The 14,045-nt window shown below is 39.6% G+C and overlaps 1 protein-coding gene across 2 annotated transcripts in view; it reads left to right on the top strand.

The window, feature by feature from the left end:
- The window catches only part of LOC137618164 (uncharacterized), a 77,170-nt gene extending 65,235 nt beyond the window's left edge, over nucleotides 1-11,935 (top strand). For both annotated transcript variants that reach the window (XM_068348214.1, XM_068348215.1), the window contains exon 5: nucleotides 9,141-11,935. In XM_068348214.1, the coding sequence (XP_068204315.1) occupies nucleotides 9,141-11,805 (2,665 nt within the window). In that variant the 3' untranslated portion in view covers nucleotides 11,806-11,935. The remainder of the gene's footprint in view (nucleotides 1-9,140) is intronic.
- The last annotated feature ends 2,110 nt before the right edge of the window (nucleotides 11,936-14,045 follow it).

Below are 14,045 nucleotides of genomic sequence, written 5' to 3'. Positions count from 1 at the left end.
CTGGAGGAGAAGCCCTTGCCTCCCATCTGAGAGGTGGATCCAATCTCCCTCCTTCTTCCCTCAGGTATTGAGTGTTGGGACAACGTCCATACCACCTTTACCTCCGGCAAGCTTGCAGCAGACTGTGCCTCAGTCTTGTTTAGTGAGAAGCTTCCCCGTCTCCCGGAATCCCTCATTAAACAGGAATATGATTCCCGCCTACGTGTGGGCCGTACTCTAAACCTGGCCACATCCACGGAGTCGATAGCCTTGACTTACGATACGGAGAGTATTTTTAAGTCTCTCAACAAGGCTACGTTACAGTCTTTATATTATGACTTATATGACTTCGCTACTGCTAAACGCAGATGTCGCAAGCATGTCCTAGCTGAGGCGACGATTAGGCATGAACCTAATAAACTCATCCGGTCCTCCTGTTGGGGTTCAAATCTCTTCCCCGAGGATCTCGTAGAGGAAGTCTTGGCGGAGGCCACTAGGGTTAATCAGAGCCTTAAAGCCCGTTGGGGTTTGACCCCTAAACGCAAGTATGACCCCGCAAATTATCAAGCCCGGGGTAGGAAGAAGCTTAGACCATATACCTCCACCCAGTTCAGGCAACAACAGAGTGCTTCATCCAACTTCCGGCTGCCTCTTCCTCCATCTTCTGTTGTCCCTACACAGCCTTCCACCTCTCGGGCTCCTTCGGATGACTATGTCACCGTTCTGCTACCTAAGAGCCAGCTTTCTGGTGCCTCCGCCACTTCCCCTGCCTTTAACCAGTCTTACGAGGCTCATAGCTCTTCCCAGAGTTATGGTAGAGGTAGAGGCTACCACCGTGGCTCTAACCAGAACAAAGGCAGGGGAAGAGCCTTTCGCAGAGGAAAGAACTTCCGAGGCGGACGTGGAGGCAACTCCTCAAACCAATACTGAGGTGCAGCAGGTAGGGGGGAGGCTCTATGCCTTCCGCAACAAATGGAGGTTCAGTCCCTGGGCGTTCAGTATCATCTCCAAGGGACTGGGGTGGAGTTGGATTCAAGGACCTCCTCCTCCGAACAAATTTCGTCAACATTCCACTCCGGACCTGGTCGAATTTGTCCAGGATCTTTTACAAAAGAACGCCATACAAGAAACGAAACATCTGAAGTTTCAAGGTCGGCTGTTCAGTGTCCCGAAGAAGGATTCAGACAAGAGAAGAGTGATTCTAGATCTCTCCCTTCTCAACTTGTCCATTCAATGCGACAAGTTTCGAATGCTTACCGTCTCGCAGGTGCGGACCTTACTTCCCCGTGGGGCCGTCACCACCTCTATCGATCTTACAGACGCCTACTATCACGTCCCGATAGCGAGACACTTCCGTCCGTACCTAGGCTTTCGCTTAGGGGACAAAAGTTACTCCTTCAAGGTGATGCCTTTCGGGCTCAACATCGCCCCAAGGATCTTCACAAAGCTAGCAGAAGTCGCTGTTCAGGAACTCAGGAATCAAGGGATTCAAGTAGTAGCCTATCTGGACGACTGGCTCATTTGGTCAGACACCTCCCAAAATTGCCTAAAAGCCACTCACAAAGTCATCCATTATCTTCAGTCTCTAGGCTTCCAGATCAACTTCAAGAAGTCCCGTCTTCTTCCAAAATCGAAGTTCCAATGGCTCGGCCTGCAATGGGATCTTATATCTCATACTCTGTGTCTTCCCAGACCCAAGAGGTTAGAGATTGCAAGGAACACCAAACGCTTTCTCAAAGACAAAGTAAGTTCCAGACGACTCCAAGAGAAGATTCTGGGGTCCCTTCAGTTTGCCTCAGTGACGGATCTTCTTCTGAAGGCAAAATTGAAAGATATCAATCGTGTCTGGCGTTCGAGGGCGAACCGGAAGCTCCGGGACAGGAAAGTCCGCCTTCCTCCCATTCTACGGGAAAGACTTCTTCCTTGGACAAGAGCAAACAGTCTGTCAAAGTCAGTTCCCCTTCGATTTCCGCCTCCGGAATTAATCATTCACACAGACGCATCCTTATCAGGTTGGGGCGGCTATTCTCAGCTCAAGAAAGTTCAAGGTCTTTGGACTCCCTTGTTCCGCCATTTTCACATCAATGTGCTAGAGGCCATGGCAGTTCTTCTAACCCTGAAACGTCTCGCTCTTCCCAAGAAACAACACCTTCGTCTGGTCCTCGACAGCGAAGTGGTGGTCCGCTGCCTCAACAGAGGCGGGTCAAAGTCAGGGCCTCTGAACCATGTTCTAGTAGCCATATTCTCCCTAGCAGCCTCGAACCGTTGGCATCTTTCAGCTGTCCACCTGGCGGGAGTCCGGAATGTAGTGGCAGACGCCCTGTCCCGGACCTCCCATCTAGAATCGGAATGGTCACTCGATCTAAAGTCATTTCGGTGGATTCTCTCTCAGGTTCCCGGTCTCCAAGTGGACCTCTTCGCCACGGAATCCAACCACAAATTGAGAGTATATGTGGCTCCCAATCTAGACCCTCAGGCTTACGCCACAGACGCCATGTCACAGAATTGGGACAACTGGGAAAAGATTTATCTCTTTCCCCCGGTGAATCTTTTACTGAAAGTTCTAGACAAACTGAGATCCTTCAAGGGACAAGTAGCCTTGGTCGCACCCAACTGGCCCAAGAGCAACTGGTATCCTCTCCTGCGGGAGTTGAGACTATACCCTCACCCGATACCCAATCCGGTTCTGTCTCAGATAGTACAAACACGCGTTGTGTACGCTTTCTCAAACATTCAGAGCGCCCTAACTTTATGGACTTTATGAAGTTTGCGGCTATGCATGGTGCCAATATTGATCCTCAAAACACCTTGTTCCTAGAATCGGATAAACGGGATTCCACCATCCGCCAGTATGACTCTGCAGTTAAAAAGTTGGCAAAATTTTTAATAGACTCAGACGTGAACTGTATGAACTTGAACCTTACAGTCACTTTCTTTAGATCTTTATTAGAATCAGGTCTGGCAGCCAATACTATCACCACTATTAAATCGGCTCTGAAAAAGATCTTCCTAGTGGGTTTTAACATAGACTTAACCGACTCTTTGTTAGCTTCAATTCCGAAAGCTTGTGCCAGACTGAAACCGGTTACTCGTCCTACCCCGGTGACCTGGTTCCTTAATGACGTACTCAAATTGGCTTCTGATACCATTAACAGTTCTTGTGATTACATGCCCCTTCTCAGGAAAACACTTTTCCTAGTGAGCTTGGCTTCCGGGGCAAGAATTTCTGAATTGGCAGCCTTGTCGAGAGACCCGGGTCATAATGACTTTCTGCCTTCAGGAGAGGTCCTTCTTTCTCCTAACAAATTCTTTTTGGCTAAGAATGAAGACCCTCAAAACAGATGGACCTCCTGGAAAATTGTTCCCCTCACGCAAGATCCGTCGCTGTGCCCTGTCACTACTCTTAGGTCTTATTTATCCCGGACCTCCTCTAACTCCTCGGGGCCTCTATTCGTTAGAGAACAAGGCGGTACCATTACTATTAAAGGGATCAGGCAACAAATTTTGTATTTTATTAAACAAGCTAACCCTGACTCTTTTCCTCTTGCACATGATATCAGGGCGGTTGCCACCTCGGTGAACTTCTTTCACCACATGAATTTTACAGACCTTTCCAGGTATACAGGGTGGAAATCACCGTCAGTGTTCAAGAAACACTACCTTAAACATTTGGAAGCCCTAAAATTTCTACAGTAGCCGCAGGGAGCGTAGTTACTCCCAAGTAACTCACAGGTTAATGCCTTGACTCTTTATCTCCCTCTTACCTGCCTCATTTATACCCTATTGTATTCGTTGGTCTCGCACCTGAATACTGTTATTATATTTGTAAATTTTATGCTCCTGAGTATCTGTATATATTATCACTCACGGCATTATTATACCTACCTTATTGGATTTATGTTCATATTTAAGATACCCTTATAATTGTTTTTTGGTACTCATCTCTGATTAAAGCATCCTGTATTTCCCTTACGCTTATGTTTTTTCCTTTATTTTGCAAGTTTGGTGACATTTTTCTCTTGTATAGATTCACTGGGCGGCACAGGTTCGAGCCCAGAAAAGGGATTTTGACGTAGGAAAAATCTATTTCTGGGCGAAGGACCTGTGCCGCCCAGTGAACCCTCCCAGCTCCTCTCCCTTGGAGTCCCCAAACTTTGGGTGCTAAGGAGTTGGGTTCTGAGCGGATGCATTGTTAGTAGTACCGAGTGAGGTTGAACGGCTCTCCTCTATTGGGGTTCTCTGTCGTGGATTAATCTAAATAGTGCGGGACCTCTGGAATATACGCCCAATTTTATACCGACACCAATAGGTGAGCGAGCTAGTTAACCTAGCACTCCTTTACATTTTTTCTCTGGTATATTTAGCAGTAAATTACCTAAGAATAAGTGCTAAATGGAGCTTATTCACTGGGCGGCACAGGTCCTTCGCCCAGAAATAGATTTTTCCTACGTCAAAATCCCTTTTTTGGTCAAACTCCGATTTATTCAAATTTAGAGTCGTTCGACTACCGAGGTATCACTGTACCTCTCCAATTTTGATATATGTAACTTGGCTGTTCTGGCTTCATCTACCCAGTACGGGCACATCCATTTCAAGCCTAATACATTTCTATCACTAGTGTTTATCACTTTAAACACACACCTCCTATGCTAGTACCTTCTGCAATCACATCCTATCCACATTGGGGATAGCACAGGGAGTCAGAGTCAGGCATAATATCCTATTACTTCTCACTTTACTCTCTCCATGGGATTAATTAAAATCTTTTCAATGATTTCGTAAATGAGAAATATAAGCTGAAAACACGGCCCAGGGCGAATGTTCAACAGAGCTCCACGCAAACACCATTGTTTTAACCAGTCAGTCATTTGCATCATGTTTTTCGAATGACAGTGCACCCAGTTCGCTTACAAGCTCAGGCAATTTCTCACCACTGGTTAAGTCTAGCAAGGTAAATGTAGGCTGAAACTGGTGCTCTTTGTGCATGCTCAGCCTTCCCCTGTATCCAGTTGTAAAAAAAAACTTGGAAATCGGCTGATTTCCTCTCTGTTCAATTTGCGGAACAGGAAGATTAAGAGAAAGAAAACAGGGAGGCAGACCTTGAAAGTGAGGAATTATCTCTTTTTCAAACCTTCCGTAACCTTATTTCTGAGAAATACCCTAATAAGTTGAGTGAGGTAAGTTTGGAAGCTTTGTACTCTTCCAAATGTGGTAATTCAATTGTAATATCACTTGCAGAAATATTATACAGTAGGAAGCTGCTGAAGGGGACTTCCATCAGGATGAAATGGCTATCTCACCCAAAAATAGATTTTTTCTACGTCAAAATCCGTTTTATGCCCATTTTTATCCCTTAGTTCTCAACTTCTTGGTTGATAAAATCATTAAATTGGTGTCTCAGATTCAGAAACCCTTTGATAATGCAGAATGGGCTGACTTGTATAAGATTCATTAGTTGCCTAATCTTATCTTAGATTTCAATTTGATTTTTGGTCGACCCCATCATTGCACCTCATGAATGAAAATCTTTAAATTTGGCCTTTGCAAGGTAGTTAAAGAGATTTTGTTTGCGGGCAATTAAGTAGGGAGTGTTCTTGAATCACTCTTTAGCAGATTTTATGAGTGTTTATTGCATTTTGATTGTCTTCCCTGCTGGCTCTGTTAGCATTCCTGCATAAGGAAAGCACTGTATTTTATATAACTGTTGTGAGGATATGATGTCTCAATGTTCCACTTGGAAAAATATGCTCAAGTTCAAGAGTTTATGGAACCAAAGAATCTAAACTGCACAGCAATAAGCTGCTGCATCGTAAATGGAATGACTGACGTTCAATGTTCTTAACAGCTGAGGAGAGAAAATAATTTATTTCGAGGGGAAATGAATAGATGTTTATTGTAGAGTTGCTAACGTCATGACACGCCAATACTTACATACCAGCCAATTTTTTGTTGGTGATGAGTCTTAACTTATTTAACTTCCTTTGTTAATCTCGGAAGGCCAGAGAGAGTTTTTTCGTAGATGGTAACGCTTAACTGCTTGGCTGCTTACACTAACGTAACTTCTATCGTTGCGCCTAGTGGTCTTTCACGTAGTGTTCTTTCAGTAAGAATTCTGAATATTTACTGTGCTTTACAGTGTCGAATTCCTCTCGCAGAGCCTCTGGTTCTTTAATTAGTTTGTACCCTTCTACTGACAAACCCTTGCAGTTCTGGATCCCTAGTTGCTCTTTCCTACATCTAAATAGCAAGGCAGAAGACTGAGTTGGTAGTCTGGATACTTAATCCCTCTTCTTGCTAAAGTAAGTGCTCTAAGCAACATCGTTTTTTTATTTGGGAGTTGGTGTTTCTTATTGTAGATTCTTTTGAATTTCTTATTGTTGTGGGTAATGTATAAATTAAAGCTGGTCGATTGCATCTTGTTCCTGGTGACGGTGCATTTTCGTGTGCTCAGCCACCAGATCATCATGGGTTTGCATAAGTTAACTTAAATGTTAACACTCACGCCTTTATTACCTATGCATGCCTTACCATGAAGAGACTAAGTTTATTTTGAGTTATTTATACTCAGTGAATAAATATAGTTAGAAATAATAAAAGTGGTTTATACACAAATAATCCACCATTATAACTGAAGGGACTGTTACATCGACTATGCCTTTCGTCCCTGAACTTCAACATGTGCGTAGCTTTGACATGTCAGTTGTAAGCAGTGGGTTGTTCAGTATTATTTGAACAAACTCGGGACAATAGAGGTAGTATTCATAATTTGTTTTGTGGGATTCGGTTCTCAAATTGCCCTCTGTCCAAAAATGCGATGGAATTTCTAGTTAAAAGTTTGGTCACAGAACCTCATAAAGAATTTAATTCAAATTTGATAAGAAATATGAAGGTTAAGATCCTTAATATTAGAAGTGCAGCTGCATTTCATAATTTTTGCAGAAGTCTTGCATTGGAAAATGTTTTAGTGGCAATTCAATGGTGTACTAAGTAGGTTTTCACTAAACATCTTTAAAGAATTCTGGTTTGCACATGGAGATTGCTGGGTTCTGGGGCCCAGTTCAATTTTTTTTTTTAAATCGACCTTTTTTTATGGGGTATTTTAAAGTATGATTTAGAGACAGTCTAGAGGGGATATCCTTCCTTCTCAGTTAATACCAAAATCGAACAACCTAGCAATTCAGTGAAGCTGAAAGAAACAGATTCCTCCCAAAAAATGGTATCTTCTTTCTGTAGTATTTCTAGAGATTTTGAGTTGATGGGACAACCAAAATGTAGGCTTGTTTGCAAAATCTTTTGACAATAAGATGATATAGGTTTTTTTTGTTAACCATCTCCGGGTACATTAGCATGGGAAATGGATGCCATAACACAAGAATTTTCGAATCCAGATCGGTACATTTTCATCAGTTGGCCTTAAGCCAACAGGTGATAACTGGTTCAGGACAACACAAGGTTCAATTATATTGTATTAATGAACAGCAGGATGATGTTGGTGGCTACTTATTGTTTGCAAAGAGAGAGGTGTCAGATCTATTACCTCTGCAGTTGGAGTGACCAGTGAGGTTGCCTTGCAACCATTCTTCTCAAGCAACATCTGTCAAGAGCGGTGCATTCCAAACACTTTCCTACTACATATAATTGTATGAAGACTGTCCACAGAATTCCCAGAGAGTAGGGGGTTTATCAGGCCCTCTAGATTGTCTATTTTAGGTTTCAAAGACAGTCCTCTAATAAGCTTATTAAGTTAAAATGATTGATCATAGAGGCTCCCAAGGAGTTGCTCTGAAGTCAGAGGAAAGTCTAATAAGTTAGAGATTAGTATATTATAAGTGCAGGTACATCACAGAATTTTTATATGAATGTATCTTTAGTTGCAGCTCAGGGCTTACCAAATCGGTATTTACTAAACATTACTGTAAAACTTTTTTTTTTTTTTTTAATGCAGATGACCATTCATTAAGGGACACAGTAACTAATGGGGATGTGGTTTATAAAAGTAGGGTATCTTTTAGAGTTATAGGTATTTTGGAAAATAAAAGTTCTAACAGTTTGGTACTGAGGTATAAGACGAAGAGGTAAGTTTGATATATAGATTAGAATATTTTTAGGACATTAAATCTAATGTCTCTTTCCTTTATGGCCCACCTGTATCAGAATGTGTGAATCAGCAATATGAACTTCAGAGAAGGTTCATAAAAATAAATGGAATTTAATTGATAAAGTTTGTTATTTCCATACTCGCCAGATGTTCATATATATATACCTACTGGATAATGATGTCAAGAGGATATGATATTAGGTTTGACTTAGAGACTTAATTTGGTTACTATTAACCATCAGATGTCACCTTGGTGGACAAGAAGTCATCACTTGATGGGAAGAAAATTGGAATTTTTTAGTTTTTTGGGGGCTAATGTCAAAATTGAGTCGGCTTGGAAGGACAAAGTAGTATAAAAATCAGGTGAGTATAGAAATTAATTTTATCACTACAATGCCATTACTTCCAATTCTGCATGACCCCACTCCCTTCTCACTTTCTTTCTCCAAAACTAAGTAGATTTCTTGTTGATTGGGTTTTCAACACAATTTAATACTGGACCAAGTGAAAAAGACCACTATTAATAGATGCCATTTATCGTTTTACCATTGTCATTTAGATGATGTCTCTATACTTCTTTTCTCTCCTGTGGTGGCACCCAGCATGGGTGTTGGGTTATCTTTTCAATGGTTCTCCTGTCTTCATTATCTTTCCAATTCACTATTTTTTTGTTTCATCCAATGAATACCACAAGTCTACAAATTGAGTTTCTCACGTTCTTATTTACTTGAAAGGCAAAAAATAGATTAGGAAGGTATAACACTCAACCCAAACTCATGAAGCTCCATTATTCTTGAATAGGTTGTTGGTGAATATACTTAGAAACAATACCTTCACTCATGATAATGTTGTTCCTTCTAGAGAACTGTACTCTACTTTAGTCATTCATTTATTGTACAGTCATATGTATCCAATCACCTTATTTGGACTAAAATGTATTTTTATCAACTAAAAATGATGAAAGAAAATTTATAAGAAATACACTAAAGGTTTAAAGACTAAGGCTATCTCTAGATTTTAAGCATTTTCATTTTATATCAAGAACTATTTTTGTTGCTTTCAGGTTCAACCGTGAACTGGTGATGGCCCTAGATAATACTCAAGCATCTGTATGCACAACTTTTCCACAGAAAAATAGGACTCCAAACCGTAATTTGAGAGCCATGTGGAAAAGCACCATAGAAATCCCTGATCCAGTTGCTTTTGCCAAAAATTATAGTCACGTTGAGTCACGTTCGCATGACAAATATGTAATGCAAAAAGTAATTCTCAGGGAAGATCCTCCTAAAAGGGGGAGGGGACGACCAAGGAAGGCCTTCAAGTCTTTGTCCTATCTACAAACTGAGAGAAAAACAGGCGACCATAGCAAAAGCAATGACTATATGGAAGACGAGAATATGGAAGATCTTGAAGATTCTTTAATATTATCTGATAACGAGGATGATGAAAAATCAGCTGCTGTACCCAATGTGGTCAGATCTCGTTCAGGTAGAGTCATTAAAACAAAAAAGGAAGATGGTGCTTTCAAATACTATGACATTCCGGGTCAGGAGATCTTGGATCATGAAGAGCTCAGCAGTCATGCTGAATGGAAGGGTGTTAATCAAACTAAACAGAAAGTTAAGTTCAAAAGAAAACTAAAGTCTCTCAATGATGGAATATGTGATCAAGTCTCTGTATATGATGTAGATAATCCTAGTATTAAAAACTCATCAACTCTTTTGGTGAATAGTGGTAGTGCCAATGCTGAGGTTGTAAAAGTTGAATCTAGTGAAACGGAGGAATGTGTAAGTATGCCTATCATCACCCACCATATTGATGATAGTTATGAGCAGGTAGGGTCATCAAAATCTGTTCGTATTTCTAATTTAAATTTTGAATGCTTGCTGTGCTTCAGATCGTTTAATTCTAAAGAAGACTGGGAAAAACATACACAGGAACATTTGAGTGATTCTGTAGCAAAAACAGGAGACATATTAAATTCATCTTCTAGTCTTGTTCCAGAAAATTTATTAAATATCAGTGAAACAGGAAGGAATGTGGAGGATAAAGAAAGGAATCTTCCTTTCAGTTCAATGGCAAATAGTGAAGATAATAAAGAATCAAATACAGAAGATGGAGCCAATAGTTCAGAAATGTTAGATATTTCTTTAGAACAAGAAAATCAGGTTTCAAATCAATGTTCAGTATGTAATGTTATTTTTTATTCCAAAGAAGAATTGAAAGCTCATTCACATGATTCCCCCCATGAATGTAACTTTTGTTTTAAGAAATACCAGAGTCGACTCAACCTGGAGACCCACATAAAGAAATACCACGAAGAAACTGAATGGATGAAGTATAAATGTGCAACTTGTGGTAAAAGCTTTGGTTTCCTCTTAGCTTTAGAGAGACATATGAAAGAGCATAATCCAAATCAGAAATTTTGTTGTGACCAGTGTGGTAAAGTATTTAAAAATCTTGCAAATTTGAAAAATCACATTCCATTGCATACGAAAGATGAGGTTTATGAGTGCCCATACTGTCCTAAGATTTACTATATTAAGTATAGTTATGAAAAACACCTTAAAACACATGAATGTAATCCACAGTACCATTGTGATATATGTGACAGAAAGTTTATAGAAAAGAAACAATTTGAACTTCATTTAGAGAGACACCAGATTAGTGGAAGTCACGGTAGGAGTAAAGATTTCAAGTGCAATAATTGTGGAGATATTAAAACAAAATGTGAGTTGGATTTACTAGGAATTACTGATGTGGGTCACCATAAGACTTGTGTCGTTTGTGGTAAAGGTTTGTACAAAAAGTTCAGATACGTTGTGGATAATCTTGAGACCACACCATTCCCAATGAAAGATGAAAGACAAAGGGAGCAATGCAAATGGTGTGGCAAGTTTGTACTAAATCTTTCCAGACATATCAGGAACACTCATTTGGGCAATGATTATGTATCCTGTGACCTGTGTGGCTTAGCATTAACAAAAGCATCATTACCATCGCATAAAAATCGTAAGCATGGTGGTTCAAAAGTTACTTGTGATCATTGTAATCAAACGTTTAAAAATGTCATGTGCTTACGAGAACACATGGCAAAAGTACGTAGAAAGGAGGATCCATCAAGAAGTGTTTGCAAGTTTTGCAAAGAGTCTATAAGTGTTGATAATTGGAAGGAGCATATGACCAAACACAAAAGTAAGTGTAGTGATTGTGGTGCTGCTCATTTTTCAACACATGAAGAATTTTTGGCTCACCTTGACTCTTGTAGGCGTTGTAGTAACTGCAACTTATCAACATTTGTTTCAAGGGAAGAATATCTCAATCACATTGAAATTTGCAGTAGTGGCATAGATGTCATAACTAGTAATCTAGATTCTGCAAATGAGCAGGAAGTTGTTACCAGCATCTTTGCAATTGTAGATGGTGATACATGTGAAATTTGTGGACTGATGTCTTCTGATCCCGAGTCTCTCGCTCAGCACATTGCCGATGAGCATCCAGAGGCCATTCCAGCTAGTCATGTATTTGGAGACAGCAGCATGATCAGTGAAGCAATATTGTATGCTTGTCCTCAAGATACATGTGGTGCTATTGTTACTAGCAAGGACTTATTAAAAATTCATATGTCATCAGTTCACAATTTACCTGTTGGAGGTGAGGATTCTGGAGTAGCGAATGACACACAGAGATTTGTTTACTCACCGGTAGGATTCAAGTCTCTTATGTAAATATTCATAATTTTTTATATGTAATATAAATAGCTTTAAGACCCCATTATTTGTAAGAATCCTGACTGTGATAAATATATTAAAGTTAGTGTGGATTTTTGTTTTATAATACACCGGAACCATGAAAGGATCACTTGACTTTTTATATCATTGTCTTTCGATGATGATTTGCTATTCAGATTTATATATAAAATTAATTCTCTCTCTCTCTCTCTCTCTCTCTCTCTCTCTCTCTCTCTCTCTCTCTCTCTCTCTCTCTCTCTCTCTCTCTCTCTCTCTCTCTCTCTCTCTCTTTTTTTTTTTTGCTCAAATTAGGGTTATTGATAGATAAAATATCCTTGGTTGCTGTTCTCAAGTGGGAAATTCACCCGAGAGTTTTTGACCAATGTACTTAATGATTTACCTGTTACAGATTGCAGTAACTACTGACTTTCAGTGTAGACAATTGCTGGCCGCAGTTTAAAAATACTGAATTGTAAAGCACTAAGATATCCTTAGACTTGAGTGGTAAACTTAATGGACTTTACAATATCAATTATTTACCAAGTTGGCACTAATTAGCCTCCTTAGCTATAGTGCAAGCCCATGTGGTCCAAATTCTATACACTGTATTCTATTCCAAATATTCTATAACATCATCCCCATATTAAGATACTACCATACTTTTGATTGAATGTTGAAAGTTCCCGATTTGGCAAAGTCTTGTTTTTAATTTGCAGACAAGATGTGAAAAACTGGAATACCTGTACTGTCAGAAAGTTGGAAAACCTCTCTAATTATTGCTATAAGGAAATCAAATAAGGATCCTTTCCAAAAGAAAAACTACAGACTTATATTTCCTACTGTAGTTGTATATATAAACTTTTAAATGTTTAATAACATGTACTGTATGTGTCATCTTGGACCCAAGTTTTGTGTTCTCAAGGGCCGGGAGTCCCACCTTGAACCTTTTATCTAAACCGACCAACCACATGCAGCAAGACTTTCCTGATAAGTATTTATCATTTAGGATATTATTTAACCTAAATTGAAAAAAACTATTAGACATCTTGGGATATTTATATCATCAAGACACTGCGCAATGGGTATTGAGGAAACCATAAAAAGGGCAATAGACATTTTTTTAGAGGCTCCTTAAAGTAAGAGTTGGAAACTATATCTTCCTACATTCATCTTGAAATTATTCCTTCAGGCAGATAGTGTTCCTTAGTATACTTGTTTTGCTGTAGTACTCAACAGTATTATGGAAGTAGTGAATCACCCTATTAATGGGATCAATGTTGATTGATAATTTTGTATTGTATACAGTAGTGCAGGATATAATGCAGTGTGTATTTATTGAAATGCAAAAATCTATCGACTGAATTGGCAATTGAAACTTGGAGGAGGGCTTTAAATTTTCTTTTTCTAAATCTGTAGCCGTACGGTTTTAAGATACAGCGTTAATGAATAGCTCCCACCTATTACTAAAGAGAATTGTTTCTGTTTCAATTTTAAGATTGTTTTGAAATGACCCAAAGCATCATCATTTTAAAAATTGGCTTCTGTGGGTACTGCCTCCTCTGGATAAAATTTTTCAACAAAATTGCATAACTCGGCCCATTAGCCCTCGTTTTCTTTATCACTCAACCAGGGGCAGGGTCCTCTCCCTCCTGCTCATCCTCTAGGGACATATCCTCTTGCTTTTGTGTATGGATAAAAAAAACAAAAAAAAAGAACATTAAAATGAATGAAAATAATTAAATAGTTAACAGAACGATGTTTTGCGAGCCTGAACTGGATTAGAGCTACTCATAAACTGGCTCGGTTGCCTTTGTCTTGGTCCATACAGGTTATTTCAAGTTGTTAGGTGTCTGGACAAAAAGTGTTTGAAGATGCTCAGTCACCGAATTGTTTGAAATGTTGGGCATTCAATCTCCTAGATATTACTGTATTTCAATAGAACTTACCCAACATGATGATGTGCTATAAGCTGAAAGTCCAGTTTGGTTGAAACACCAAGAAATTAGAGGATCATTAGTGTATTTGTATGACTACCCCTTACATATCTCGATACCACTGCTCTACTACAATGTATGTATGGCCACTGGTGACCGCCATGTTGGAAAAACTTATTCTTGCTTTTGATAGATAGACATCTCATTGTGGGGTACTATGTTTGTTAGAGGAGTTGTATCAGCTGTTAATGGTAGTGCAAGTCAATTAAGTTTTTAACTTGATTGTTATCAATGTTATTATTA

This window comes from Palaemon carinicauda, chromosome 24 (genome assembly GCF_036898095.1).
Source record: "Palaemon carinicauda isolate YSFRI2023 chromosome 24, ASM3689809v2, whole genome shotgun sequence".
NCBI lineage: Eukaryota > Metazoa > Arthropoda > Malacostraca > Decapoda > Palaemonidae > Palaemon > Palaemon carinicauda.
The sequence above is the reverse complement of the archived record's forward strand: the minus strand, read 5'-3'. Positions and strand labels throughout refer to the sequence as shown.